The 14,436-nt window shown below is 41.7% G+C and overlaps 1 protein-coding gene across 8 annotated transcripts in view; it reads right to left on the reverse strand.

Annotated features, from left to right (window-relative positions):
- Window positions 1-1,480: 1,480 nt before the first annotated feature.
- Window positions 1,481-14,436, reverse strand: part of EXO1 (exonuclease 1) — a 46,081-nt gene continuing 33,125 nt past the window's right edge. For all 8 annotated transcript variants that reach the window (XM_035280758.3, XM_078357238.1, XM_078357241.1 and 5 more), the window contains 2 exons: window positions 5,846-6,039; window positions 1,481-2,061 (listed from right to left, as the gene is read on the reverse strand). In XM_035280758.3, coding sequence (XP_035136649.2) covers window positions 1,926-2,061; window positions 5,846-6,039 — 330 coding nt within the window. In that variant the 3' untranslated portion in view covers window positions 1,481-1,925. The remainder of the gene's footprint in view (window positions 2,062-5,845; window positions 6,040-14,436) is intronic.

The raw sequence follows: 14,436 nt of genomic DNA on the forward strand, positions 1-14,436 counted from the left end.
TTTCCCAAATCGATCCTATTTCCAGCCTTATTCTGTACCTCTGGCTTTAGAGGAATCTGCATATCTTCACTTCCCAAGCGTATCCAGACTTTCACCTCTTCTTGTCTTCTGCCACTGACAACGATCATTTCTTTGTTAAATCACTTACTGCTAATCCATCAGTTTCTATGCCTGATCTCTTCTTTCATTCTGCTAACCCTTATGGATTTATGTCTTATTTCTTTGCTGTCACTTAAATAGCATTTTTAGTGAGTGAGGACATAAATATTTGTAGACAATGTTTGAGTCACATTCCTAATTTGTTTTATAACAGGAAACATGCATAGAGAATTCAAATCTGCTTTTGTTCTTTGGATTAGGATTTTCCAGATCGGGCCTTTTTGGTTCTTGGTTTTTATTTTTAAATAGCTTTAGTTCAGTTTTTATTCCATTCTGATTTCTAGAATCCTCTACCAAGTCTCACTTAAAAATATAAATACGGGTATATCACAAATACTGTTTTTGTTTTGTTTTGTTTTGTTTTTGAGACAGTTTCACTCTGTTGCCCAGGCTGGAGTGCAGTGGGGCAATCTCAGCTCACTGCAACCGCCTCCCGGCTTCAAGCAATTCTCTTGCCTCAGCCTCCCAAGTAGCTGGGACTACAGGCGCACACCACCATGCCCAGCTAATTTTTGTAGTTTCAGAGACAGGGTTTCACCATGTTGGCCAGGATGGTCTCGATCTCTTGACCTCAGGATCCACCCACCTCGGCCTCCCAAAGTGCTGGGATTACAGGCGTTGAGTCTCACACTTTTATAATTCCTTTACTTCTTGTCACTTCGGAGCCTCACTTGTGTAGCTGGTTCTCTTTCCAGGCATCTGCCCATTTCTTTTCAGAGTACGTCACAGACCTTGCAGCTTTAGTATCTGATGTAGTGTTTAGCAGACTAGTTTTAAATGTATGTTAAGGAAGCCTTAGCTCACACTTCAAAAAGTATGTATTAAAACTGAGCCTATTTTGAAGTTTAAAAATATGAATGATATAAGAAGTTCTTCCTTTCATATGAGGCTGAAAATTTTCCTCCAGTGTCAACCTATAATCCAACCAAACCCTTCAGGAATAAGAGAGTATTGTCTCATATGTGTAATTATCTTTAACCCTTGCAATTGCCCCTCCCATCTCAACAACTTTATTTTCTTCTTTCTTTCTTTTTTTTTTTTTGAGACAGTCTCGCCCTGACCCCCAGGCAGGAGTGCAGTGGTGCAATCTCAGCTCCCTGCAACCTCTTCCAGGTTCTAGCAATTTTCCTGCCTCAACCTCCCAAGTAGCTGGGATTACTGGCACCAGCCACCACATCTGGCTAATTTTTGTATTTTTAGTAGAGATGGGGTTTCACCATGTTGGTCAGGCTGGTCTTGAACTCCTGACCTCAGGTGAACCAATCTCAGGTGATCCACCTGCCTCAGCCTCCCAAAGTGCTGGGATTACAGGTGTGAGCCACTGTGCCCAGCTCCAACAACTTTATTTTCAATGTATCCCTGAAGGTAGGACAGGAAAGGCAAGTGGAAAACTTTAAAGCCTGGAGAAATACAGTGGTTTCCTCTAGGACTGTGGTTTCTCCATTTCCTGTCTTTCTACTTGACAACATCACAGGAATATTTAGAGTCGATTTTCATAAACTCGAGGGGATTTTCCCAATTAACATTAAAACTTCCAAAAACCTGCCAGATACAATTATTCTTCTATTTAGCTTCTTATAAAAATATAAAAAGCTGAGCAAAAAAACCCACCCAATTACGAAGTTAATATATAAAATGTATTCTATTTTTAAAACGGCACAGGACTAAGGAAAAAATCCTTTAGGCTGATAAGCGTCTCATTCCCGAACAGGGACTTCAGATTGATCCGGTTCTCTCGAGGGCAGAAGCCGCACAGCCGTCTGCACTCACTGGAACATTGCTCTTTGAACGCGAACACATTCAGGCTTGTTAAATATATCGTCCTCCGCTTCTGGAGTCAGCTGGATGTTATCCCTGACTGGGGACAGGGGCTTCTTAGAAGAAGGAAGCTTTTCAGAATCTCTGCAAAACACAATAACATAAATCGGGCATTTTTAGGGTGCTGATTATTAGAGGAAAAACATATTCTACCTGGACAAAATAGAGGGATATGAAGAGCATGAGACCCTTTGCTATACAGTCCCTTTGAGTTCATGATATCACACAATCAGGTTCGCCTTTAAGCACCTCCAACACATTTTGGGTCTCACTTCTTAGCATCTCTTCTTGCTTTCAAAATCACCATTGGTGTAGGTGCTGGGCCACCACTAGCTGTATGAGCTAAGGCAGAGTGATTCCAATACTTTAATTCTTTTCTCCTTAGTGGACTCTCAAATCTGGTTAAGAAGCAATATAAATGAAGCAGGAACAAATCACTTTTTTTTTTTTTTGAGACAGAGTCACGCTTTGTCGCCCAGGCTGGAGTGCAGTGCTGCGATCTTGGCTCACTGCAATCTCCACCTCCCAGGTTCAAGCAATTCTCTTACCTCAGCCTCCCAAGTAGCTGCGACTACAGGCACGCACTACTACATCCGTCTAATTTTTGTATTTTATTTATTTATTTTTTCGAGACGCAGTTTCGCTCCTTACCCAGGCTGGAGTGTAATGGCGTGATCTCGGCTCACCGCAACCTCCGCCTCCTGGGTTCAGGCAATTCTCCTGCCTCAGCCTCCTGAGTAGCTGGGATTACAGGCAAGCACCACCATACCCAGCTAATTTTTTGGTATTTTTAGTAGAGACGGGGTTTCACCATGTTGACCAGGATGGTCTCGATCTGTTGACCTCATGATCCACCCTCCTCGGCCTCCCAAAGTGCTGGGATTACAGGCGTGAGCCACCGCGCCCGGCTAATTTTTGTATTTTAAGTAGAGATTGGGTTTCACCATGCTGGCCAGGATGGTCTCAAACTCCTGACCTCAACTGATCTTCCAGCCTCAGCCTCCCAAAGTGCTGGCATTACAGGCGTGAGCCACTGTGCTCGGCCTTGGCTAATTCTTTGGATTCTTTGGTATACTTTTTTTTTTTTTTGAGATGGAGTTTCGCTCTTGCTACCCAGACTGGAGTGCAATGGCACGATCTTGGCTCACTACAACCTCCGCCTCCTGGGTTCAAGCAATTCTCCTGCCTCAGCCTCTCGAGTAGCTGGGACTACAGGGGTGCACCACCATGCCCAGCTAATTTTTGTATTTTTAGTAGAGACAGGGTTTCACCTTGTCGATCTCTTGACCTTGTGATCCACCTGCCTCGGCCTCCCAAAGTGCTGGGATTATAGGCATGAGCCACCGTGCCCAGCCTGGTATACTTTTTAATATTCGCTGACAAAATGGAAAGCAAAACACAACACTTCTATTATGTATGGAAGTAGATAGTTTATCTCAAGTAAAAGCATGTGTGACACTAAGGTCCTTCAGGACTTCTCTAAAATGAACAAAGAAGGGCTGGGCACAGTGGCTCATATCTGTAATCCCAGCACTTTGGGAGGCTGAGGGAGGTGGATCACCTGAAGTCAGAAGTTCAAGACCAGCCTGGCCAATATGGCAAAACCTTATCTCAGCTACTTGGGAGGCTGATGCAGGTGAATCGCTTGAACCCAGGAGGCAGAGGCTGCAGTGAGCTGAGATTGCACCACTGCCCTCCAGCCTGCGTGACAGAGAGACTCTGTCTCAATATAAAGAAATAAACAAACAAACAAATAAAATGAACAGAGAGAGCCTGTTAACTTTAAAGAAAAACAACTAACAGTATTTGTTGCTAATGATAAAATTCAAGCTTCCAAGTGAAAATTAAAATTTTGGAAAACATATCTGCCACATAACAATTTTCCAATATTAAAGGTTTTGTTGACCAACTTTTTTCTTATATTGTATAATAAAATATGTCAGTATTTGGAAGTACATCTCAATGAACCAATATCTTCCAAATGACCAAATCACGATGTTACATGTAAAAGATGCATTAGAACTACACCAGTGTATGCCAGGCAAAGTGGTTCACACCTGAAATAAAAAATCAAACTGGGGGTGGTGGCACACGCCTATAGTCCCAGCATCTCAGGAGGCCGAGGCAGGAGGACCGCTTGAGCTCAGGCGGTCGAGGGTACAGTGAGCCGTGACTGTGCCATTCCAGCCTAGGCAACAGAAGAAAGGTGCGCCAGTGGACCGTAATGTAACACAGAGTATAAAGAGGCAGCTGACATGGCTTCATATTCTACACTACCACTAACCTTAAGAAACTACAAGTTGTTGAGTTTGGGTATAATCCCAAAGAAGAAAATTTACCATCATCTGAAAAGGCTTCAAAAGATCTATTTCCTAACTGCAAATATGTCTATTCCCTTCATATAATCAAAACACCCAATCCTAACAGATCAAACGCAGAAGCAGATATAAGAATCTAGCTGAGTTCTATTAAAGCAGACAGTAAAGATCTGCAAAATGAAATGTAAAACCATACCACTCTTCTCACTTTTTGAGGGGATTTGTTAAATATAGCTACTTATTTTTAAAATGTACTATCTACTGGCCGGGCATGGAGGCTCACACCTGTAATCCCAGCACTTTGGGAGGCTGAGGTGGGTGTATCACCTGAGGACAGGAGTTCAAGACCAGCCTGGCCCAACATGGTGAAACCCCATCTCTTAAAAGAAAAAGTACTATCTATATTCACAGGTAATAGGCTGATTGTTATTTTAAAATAAGTATTTTTAAATGTCTATTTCTTTTTCTTTTTTTTTTTTTTTTGGAGACGGAGTTTCGCTGTTGTTACCCAGACTGGAGTGCAATGGCACGATCTCGGCTCACTGCAACCTCCACCTTCTGGGTTCAAGCAGTTCCCCTGCCTCAGCCTCCTGAGTAGCTGGGACTACAGGCGTGCACCAACATGCCCAGCTAATTTTGTGTATTTTTAATAGAGATGGGGTTTCACCTTATTGACCAGGATGGTCTTGATCTCTTGACCTCGTGATCCACCCACCTCAGCCTCCCAAAGTGCTGGGATTACAGGCGTGAGCCACCACGCCCAGCAGATTAATTCTTTTTTTTTTTTTCTTTTTTTTTTGAGACGGAGTTTAGCTCTTGTTACCCAGGCTGGAGTGCAATGGTGCGATCTCAGCTCACCACAACCTCCGCCCCCTGGGTTCAGGCAATTCTCCTGCCTCAGCATCCTGAGTAGCTGGGATTACAGGCACGCGCCACCGTGCCCAGCTAATTTTTCGTAATTTTTAGTAGAGACGGGGCTTCACCATGTTGACCAGAATGGTCTCGATCTGTTGACCTCGTGATCCACCCGCCTCGGCCTCCCAAAGTGCTGGGATTACAGGCTTGAGCCACCGCGCCCGGCCAGATTAATTCTTTTAAAACAGTGCTGGCCACATATACTGCAAATCTGGCAAATTAATCATATAAACGAAATGATTCTCCCCATTTTAGACATGATAAATTAGAGAAGTGTGAAATAGCACTTTACTTCTACCTCTTATTTAAAATTTTACTCTGATTACAATCCTGAGAGACAAGAAAAGGAAGGCAAGACACTTAAGGCCTAGAAAAGTAATTTGCTTAACATCAGAGAGACTCCAAAACCAGACTGAAAACTGGTTTTTTAGTTTGCCATCTTTTATGAAAAGAAGGTATAGAAACTGAAATTAAGTGTACAGAGTCAGCTAAAAGAAAGACAGAAAAATAATTATTTTATAGTGAGAGAAACAAAAATGGACTCATATGAAACTAGAAAGAGTTGGGAGAAAGGGGTGGAAATTACAGAAAATAATAGTTTATCTTGTTTCAGAATAAGAAACAAGGTAACTCACTTTTTAAATCCAAAATTCTTCCAGAGCTCATTGAGTTTTATCTGTAATCCCGGCTTGTTCTCAGCATTATGATGCTTTCTCTTCTGGACGCTTGCTGGCTTCTTGCTCAGCCCACTGGCTCTGGCAGGTCCTAGAGGTTTGATCTTGGTTGTAGAAAGAGAGTCTGCAGAACTAGACTTATATAGCCCAGGAACCTGAAGATTAAACACCCATTTTAAGACCATCTGTTAAAGCAACTACTTTTAGTTAATTTCAAACTATTCTTTAGACGTGAGAACAAAAGAACAACTCATAAGCAATAGTAAAAATGTGCTACTTATAAACATCTATTACAGAAGTCATCATGAATTATTTTAACAGGTGATATGTAAACCTGGCATAAGATTTAAAAGTTCTCTCCTTTGAAAAAGAACAGAAAGCAAAATGAATCTCCCTCACTACCTCCCTTTCCAGAGGTAACTGCTGCACCCAGCTTCCTGTGTATCCACTGCATCATGCATGCACACATACGCACACACACATGCGCGCACTCACACACACACACACACACACAGGCAGCTCGCTATAGGTTGCTGTGCGCTTCATTTTTCTCACTTAATATATCTTGACACCACTTGATGTATCTTAGAGATTTTTTTCAGTTCACAGGAAATAGAATTTTCTTTTGAATAGGTTGTCTGTTCTTCCATTGTATATATTATGCCATAACTTATCGAAACAAACCTCTGATGACATTTAGCCTGTTTCTACTAAGAGGTGATTTTTACCCTGTGGACAGAATGGAGACAAATGAAGCTTTGCTGTTGTTCCTTAGGTAAGAATCAGGTATATTGAAAAAGGTTGACAATATGAATCTGGCAGTGCGTGTATAACGAATGAAAAAGTTAAAACAAAATAAAGGTTCACACAGTAAAGACGAAGTCCTTAACTAGGTGTTGGTGATGGGGGAAGCGAGGGAGAAAAAAGGAAGACAAAGAAATAAATGTTAGAATTTAGAGAGGTATCAATGTTTGGTTATTTTTCTCTAACTGCTGTTGAAGAAGGATCAAAATTAAATACAATTTTATTTAACAGATGAAACCAAAAACGTTCTGAGAAGAAATAGTTAGAGGTAAAAGAGTTTGATTTTAGATATTAAAATGGGTATCAGGGTGTGCTCACCTGGAGAGTCACCAAAACAGAAGTGATAGTTAAATCCCTGACGATTCAAATCTCAGAGAGTGATAATAATGTGATGGTTTACTACCCAGACAGAAGTCCTCTAGGGAAAGTACTTTCCACATCTCCAGCTCTATCCATCAATGTAAATAATTTTGCATGAATCTTTCCAGACTTAATATGATGTCACAAACATGCAAATGTATACATGAATTTTTAAAGTATTTAACAAAAATACTACTATACATATTAACATATTTTTCCTTTTCACAATAATGTAAATGTCTTTCCAAGTTAGTAGATATGACTACAAAAGCCTTCTTGCGGAGGAGGAACTCAAGATGGCGCTGTGACAACAACCCAGGATTTAAGCTCTCAGTTAATCCGCGGAGAGGTGAGTCAAAGCTGCATTTTCAGACTGATCTTTGTTGCCCACAGAACGGGGAAATTCCCAAGTATAAAGGAGATGCGGGACACCAGGCAGAGGCTCTGCCTGGAGAAGCCGGCAGCCGGGGTGGCGGAGGCCGGCCCTACCCAGCGATCCCCACAGGGAGTGCTTGTCCGGGTGCCCTGTTGAAATGGCAACCTGAGACTTGAGAGGGCTGAACTCGAGACTGAAAGGGACTTGGACAGTGGGCCAGCCCAGGGGATTGCAGGGACACAGCGTGTGGGATAGCGCAGTGGGACAGACAAAATGGCGATTCCAAACGCTCGCCGTGGAGACCATCCCTGAGGCGATCCGTGCGGGAGGGGCGTCCATTACCGAGGCAACCTGCCCCGACTGAGACACACGCCCACTGCTGACGCAACCTGCAGTTGCCAAGGCAACCCGCCCCTACTGAGATACACGCCCGCAGCCTGCCATTGCCGAGGCAACCCGCTACAACAGAGAGACTCCGCTGCAGGGCGTAGCCCGTGGTGGAGAACACAGCAGAACAGCAAGAGCCTGCAGCAAAAGGGCGAGCCTCAAAACAGCAGGGCGCAGCCTTGGCAGTCAAATAGTGATTAGACTGCCTCCTAGCTGGGCAGGACACCTCAACAGACATCCAAAAACAAAGCCCCAACCCCTAAGACAGAGCATTTGAGAAAAAAAGGGGTTTTAAAATGAGCTCTGTTGCAGCAGAATCAAACATAGCAGCCTAACAGCACTGAATGAACAACAGAGCTCACAACTCAGCAACTGAGCGCCTATAAAGTACAGACTGTCTCCTCAAGCAGCTCCCTGACCCCTCTATATCCAAAGACTGACATTTGGCAGGCATTATCCTGGGACAAAGATAGCAGAAAAAGAAACTGGTAGCATCCCTCACTGTTCCGCAGCTGCTATAGGTGTACCCCAGACAAGCAGGGCCTGGAGTGGACCTCAGCAGTCGTACAGTGAAGGGGCTAGACTGGTAGAAGGATAACCAAGTAACAGAAATACTTCATCACCAACAATCTGGGTGTCCACTAAGAGACCCAATCGAAAAGTCAGCAACTACACAGACGACAAGTGGATAAATCCACAAAGATGGGAAGAAACCAGCGCAAAAAGGAGGAAAACACCCGAAACCAGAACACCTCACCTCCTAGAAAGGACCAAAACTCCTCACCAGCAAGGGAACAAAGCTGGACGGAGAATGACTGTGATGAAATGACAGAATTAGACTTCAGAAGATGGATAATGAGAAACTTCCATGAGCTAAAAGAACATGTTGTAAATCAATGCAAAGAAACTAAGAACCTTGAAAAAAGATTTGAGGAAATGATGACAAGAATGGATAACTTAGAGAGGAATATGAATGAACTAAAGGAGCTGAAAAACACAATACAAGAACTTCGCAAAGCATGCACAAGTTTCAATAGCCGAATTGACCAAGCAGAAGAAAGAATATCTGCGAAGATCAACTCAATGAAATAAAACGAGAAACCACGATCAGAGAAAAAAGTGCAAAAAGGAATGAACAAAGTCTCCAAGAAATGTGGGACTATGTGAAAAGACCTAATCTACGTTTGATAGGTGTACCAGAAGGGGACGAAGAGAATGAATCCAAGCTGTAAAATACTCTTCAGGACATCATCCAGGAAAATTTCCCCCACCTAGTAAGACAGGCCAACACTCAAATGCAGGAAATACAGAGAACACCACAGAGATATTCCACAAGAAGGGCAACCCCAAGGCACATAATCATCAGATTCAACAAGGTTGAAATAAAGGAGAAAATACTAAGGGCAGCCAGAGAGAAAGGTCGGGTCACCCACAAAGGGAAGCCCATCAGACTCACAGCAGATCTCTCGGCAGAAACACTACAAGCCAGAAGAGAGTGGGGGCCAATATTCAACATTTTTAAAGAAAAGAACTTTCAACCCAGAATTTCATATCCAGCCAAACTGAGCTTCATAAGTGAAGGAAAAATAAAATCCTTTGCGAACAAGCAAGTACTCAGAGATTTTGTCACCACCAGACCTGCTTTACAAGAGCTCCTGAAAGAGGCACTACACATAGAAAGGAACAACCAGTACCAGTTATTCCAAAATCACACTGAATGCTAAAGAGCATCAACATAATGAAGAATCTACAACAACTAACGGGCAAAACAGCCACTTAGCATCAAAATGGCAGTACCAAATTCACACATAACAATATTAACCCTAAATGTAAATGGACTAAATGCACCAATCAAAAGACACAGACTGGCAAATTGGATAAAAATCCAAAACCCATCAGTGTGCTGTATTCAGGAAACCCATCTCACATGCAAGGATACACAAAGACTCAAAATAAAGGGATGGAGGAAGATTTACCAAGCAAATGGAGAGCAAAAAAAAGCAGGAGTTGCAATTCTCATCTCTGATAAAATAGACTTTAAAGCAACAAAGATCAAAAGAGACAAAGAAGGCCATTACATAATGGTAAAAGGATCGATACAACAAGAAGAGCTAACGATCCTAAACATATATGGACCCAATACAGGAGCACCCAGATACATAAGGCAAGTTCTTAATGACTTACAAAGAGACTTAGACTCCCACACAATAATAGTGGGAGACTTTAACACTCCACTGTCAATATTAGACAGATCAACCAGACAGAAAATCAACAAGGATATCCAGGACTTGAACTCAGACCTGGAGTAAGCAAACCTGATAGACATTTACAAAACCCAGCAGAAGACAAGAAATAACTAAGATCAGAGCTGAACTGAAGGAGATTGAGACACGAAAAACCCTTCAAAAAATCAATAAATTCAAGAGCTGGTTTTTTGAAAAGATCAACAAAATAGACAGACCACTAGCCAGATTGATTAAAAAGAAAAGAGAGAACAACCAAATAGATGCAATACAAAATGATAAAGGGGAAATCACCACAGATTCCACAGAAATTCAAACCAGCATCAGAGAATATTACAAACAACTCTATGCACATAAACTAGTAAACCTGGAAGAAATGGATAAATTCCTGGACTCCTGTGTCCTCCCAAGCCTAAACCGGGAGGAAGCTGAAAGTATGAATAGACCAATAACAAGATCAGAAGTCGAGGCAGCAATTAAGAGCCTACCACACAAAAAAAGCCCAGGTCCAGATGGGTTCACAGCCGAATTCTACCAGACACACAAAGAGGAGCTGGTACCATTCCTTCTAAAACTATTTCAAACAATCCAAAAAGAGGGAATACTTCCCAAATCATTTTACGAGACCAACATCATTCTGATACCAGAACTCTCCACCCCAAATCCACAGAATATACATTCTTCTCAGCACCACATCACACCTACTCTAAAATTGACCACATAATTGGAAGTAAAGCACTCCTCAGCAAATGCAAAACAACTGAAATCATAACAAACAGCCTCTCAGACCATAGTGCAATCAAGTTGGAACTCAGAATTCAGAAACCAACCCAGAACCGCACAGCTTCATGGAAACTGAACAACTGGCTCTTGAATGCTGACTGAATAAACAATGAAATGAAGGCAGAAATAAAGAAGTTCTTCGAAACCAATGAGAACGAAGACACAACATGCCAGAATCTCTGGGACACATTTAAAGCAGTCTCTAGAGGAAAGTATATAGCAATAAGTGCCCATATGAGGAGAATGGAGAGATCCAAAATTGACACCCTATCGTCAAAATTGAAGGAGCTAGAGGAGCAAGATCAAAAAAACTCAAAACCCAGTAAAAGACAAGAAATAACTAAGATCAGAGCTGAACTGAAGGAGATTGAGACACGAAAAACCCTTCAAAAAATCAATAAATCCAAGAGCTGGTTTTTTGAAAAGATCAACAAAATAGACAGACCACTAGCCAGACTGGTTAAAAATAAAAGAGAGAACAACCAAATAGATGCAATAAAAAATGATAAAGGGGAAATCACCACAGACTCCACAGAAATTCAAACCATCATCAGAGAATATTACAAACAACTCTATGCACAGAAACTAGTAAACCTGGAAGAAATGGATAAATTCCTGGACTCCTGTGTCCTCCCAAGCCTAAACCAGGAGGAAGCTGAAACTATGAATAGACCAATAACAAGGGCAGAAGTCAAGGCAGCAATTAAGAGCCTACCACACAAAAAAAGCCCAGGTCCAGACGGGTTCACAGCCGAATTCTACCAGACACACAAAGAGGAGCTGGTACTATTCCTTCGAAAACTATTCCAAATAATCCAAAAAGAGGGAATCCTTCCCAAATCATTTTATGAGACCAACATCATCCTGATACCAAAACCCGGCAGAGACCCAACAAGAAAAGAAAACTTCCGGCCAATATCCATGATGAACACAGATGCAAAAATCTTCAATAAAATATTGGCAAGCCGATTGCAACAGCAAATCAAAAAACTTATTCATCACGATCAAGTAGGATTCATCCCGGGGATGCAAGGCTGGTTCAACATACGCAAGTCTATAAACGTAATTCACCACATAAACAGAACCAAAAACAAAAATCACATGATTATCACAATTGACGCAGAGAAGGCATTTGACAAAATACAACAGCCCTTTATGTTAAAAACCCTCAATAAACTCGGTATCGATGGAACGTATCTCAAAGTAATAAAAGCTATTTATGACAAACCAACAGCCAATATCATACTGAATGGACAAAAACTGGAAGCATGCCCTTTGAAATCCGGCACTAGACAAGGATGCCCTCTCTCACCACTCCTATTCAATATAGTACTGGAAGTTCTAGCCAGAGCAATCAGGCAAGAAAAAGAAATAAAGGGTATTCAAACAGGAAAGGTGGAAGCCAAATTGTCTCTATTTGCAGACGACATGATAGTATACCTAGAAGACCCCATCGCCTCAGCCCAAAAACTCCTGAAACTGATGAGCAACTTCAGCAAAGTCTCTGGATATAAAATCAACGTGCAAAAATCACAAGCATTCGTCTACACCAATAACAGACTTAAAGAAAGCCAAATCAAGAACGAACTGCCATTCACAATTGTTACAAAAAGAATAAAATACCTTGGAATACAACTCACAAGGAACGTGAGAGACCTCTTCAAGGAGAACTACAAGCCACTGCTCAACGAAATCAGAGAGGACACAAACAGATGGAGAAACATTCCATGTCCATGGTTAGGAAGAATTAATATCGTGAAAATGGCTATACTGCCCAAAGTAATTTACAGAATCAATGCTATCCCCATCAAGCTACCATTGACTTTCTTCACAGAACTGGAAAAAACCACCATGAACTTCATATGGAACCAAAAGAGAGCCCGCATAGCCAAATCAATTCTAAGCAAAAAGAACACAGCGGGGGGCATCACACTACCAAATTTCAAACTATACTACAAGGCTACAGTAATCAAAACAGCATGGTACTGGTACTGAAACAGAGATATAGACCAATGGAACAAAACAGAGGCACCGGAGGAAATACAACATATCTACAACTATACAATCTTTGATAAACCTGACAAAAACAAGCAATGGGGGAAAGGATTCCCTATTTAACAAATGGTGTTGGGAAAACTGGCTAGCCATGTGCAGAAAGCAGAAACTGGACCCCTTCCTGACACCTTACACTAAAATTAACTCCAGATGGATTAAAGACTTAAACATAAGACCTGGCACAATAAAAACCCTAGAAGGAAATCTAGGCAAAACTATCCAGGACATAGGAGTAGGCAAGGACTTCATGAACAAAACACCAAAAGCATTGGCAACAAAAGCCAAAATAGACAAATGGGACCTAATCAAACTCCACAGCTTCTGCACGGCAAAAGAAACAGTCACTAGAGTGAATAGGCAACCAACAGAATGGGAAAAAATTTTTGCAGTTTACCCATCTGACAAAGGGCTGATATCCAGAATTTACAAAGCACTCAAACAGATTTACAAGAAAAAAACAAACAAGCCCATTCAAAAGTGGGCAAAGGATATGAACAGACACTTTACGAAAGAAGACATATATGAGGCCAACAATCATATGAAAAAATGCTCATCGTCACTGGTCATCAGAGAGATGCAAATCAAAACCACATTGAGATACCATCTCATGCCAGTTAGAATGGCGATCATTAAAAAATCTGGAGAAAACAGATGCTGGAGAGGATGTGGAGAAAAAGGAACACTTTTACACTGTTGGTGGGAGTGTAAATTAGTCCACCTATTGTGGAAGACAGTGTGGCGATTCCTCAAGGCCTTAGAAATAGAAATTCCATTTGACCCAGCAATCCCATTACTGGGTATATACCCAAAGGACTATAAATCATTCTACCATAAGGACACATGCACACGAATGTTTACTGCAGCACTGTTTACAATAGCAAAGACCTGGAATCAACCCAAATGCCCATTGATGATAGACTGGATTGGGAAAATGTGGCACATATACACCATGGAATATTATGCAGCAATCAGAAATGATGAGTTCGTGTTGTTTGTAGGGACATGGATGAATCTGGAGAACATCATTCTCAGCAAACTGACACAAGAACAGAAAATGAAACACCGCATATTCTCACTCATAGGCAGGTGCTGAAAAATGAGAACACATGGACACAGAGAGGGGAGTACTAAACACTGGGGTCTATTGGGGGGAAAAGGGGAGGGCCAGTGGGAGGGGGAGGTGGGGAGGGATAGCCTGGGGAGAAACGCCAAATGTGGGTGAAGGGGTGAAAGCAAACAGAACACACTGCCATGTGTGTACCTATGCAACTATATTGCATGCTCTGCACATGTACCCCAAAACCTAAAATGCAATAAAAAAATAAGAAAAAAAAAAAAAAGCCTTCTTGCTCAAGAGTTTTAAAAATAATCTCATATTTATATATTTTATATTTCTATCTTTAATATATTGGAATTTGCTATGGACTGAAGGTTGTGTTCCCCCGACCCCAGATTCATGTGTTGAAGTTCTACCCCCTAATGTGATGGTATTTGGAGGTGGATCTTTGAGAGGTAATTAGATCATGAGAGTGGAGCCCTCAGAA

The sequence above is a fragment of the Callithrix jacchus genome, chromosome 19 (genome assembly GCF_049354715.1).
Source record: "Callithrix jacchus isolate 240 chromosome 19, calJac240_pri, whole genome shotgun sequence".
NCBI classification, from domain to species: Eukaryota; Metazoa; Chordata; class Mammalia; order Primates; family Cebidae; genus Callithrix; species Callithrix jacchus.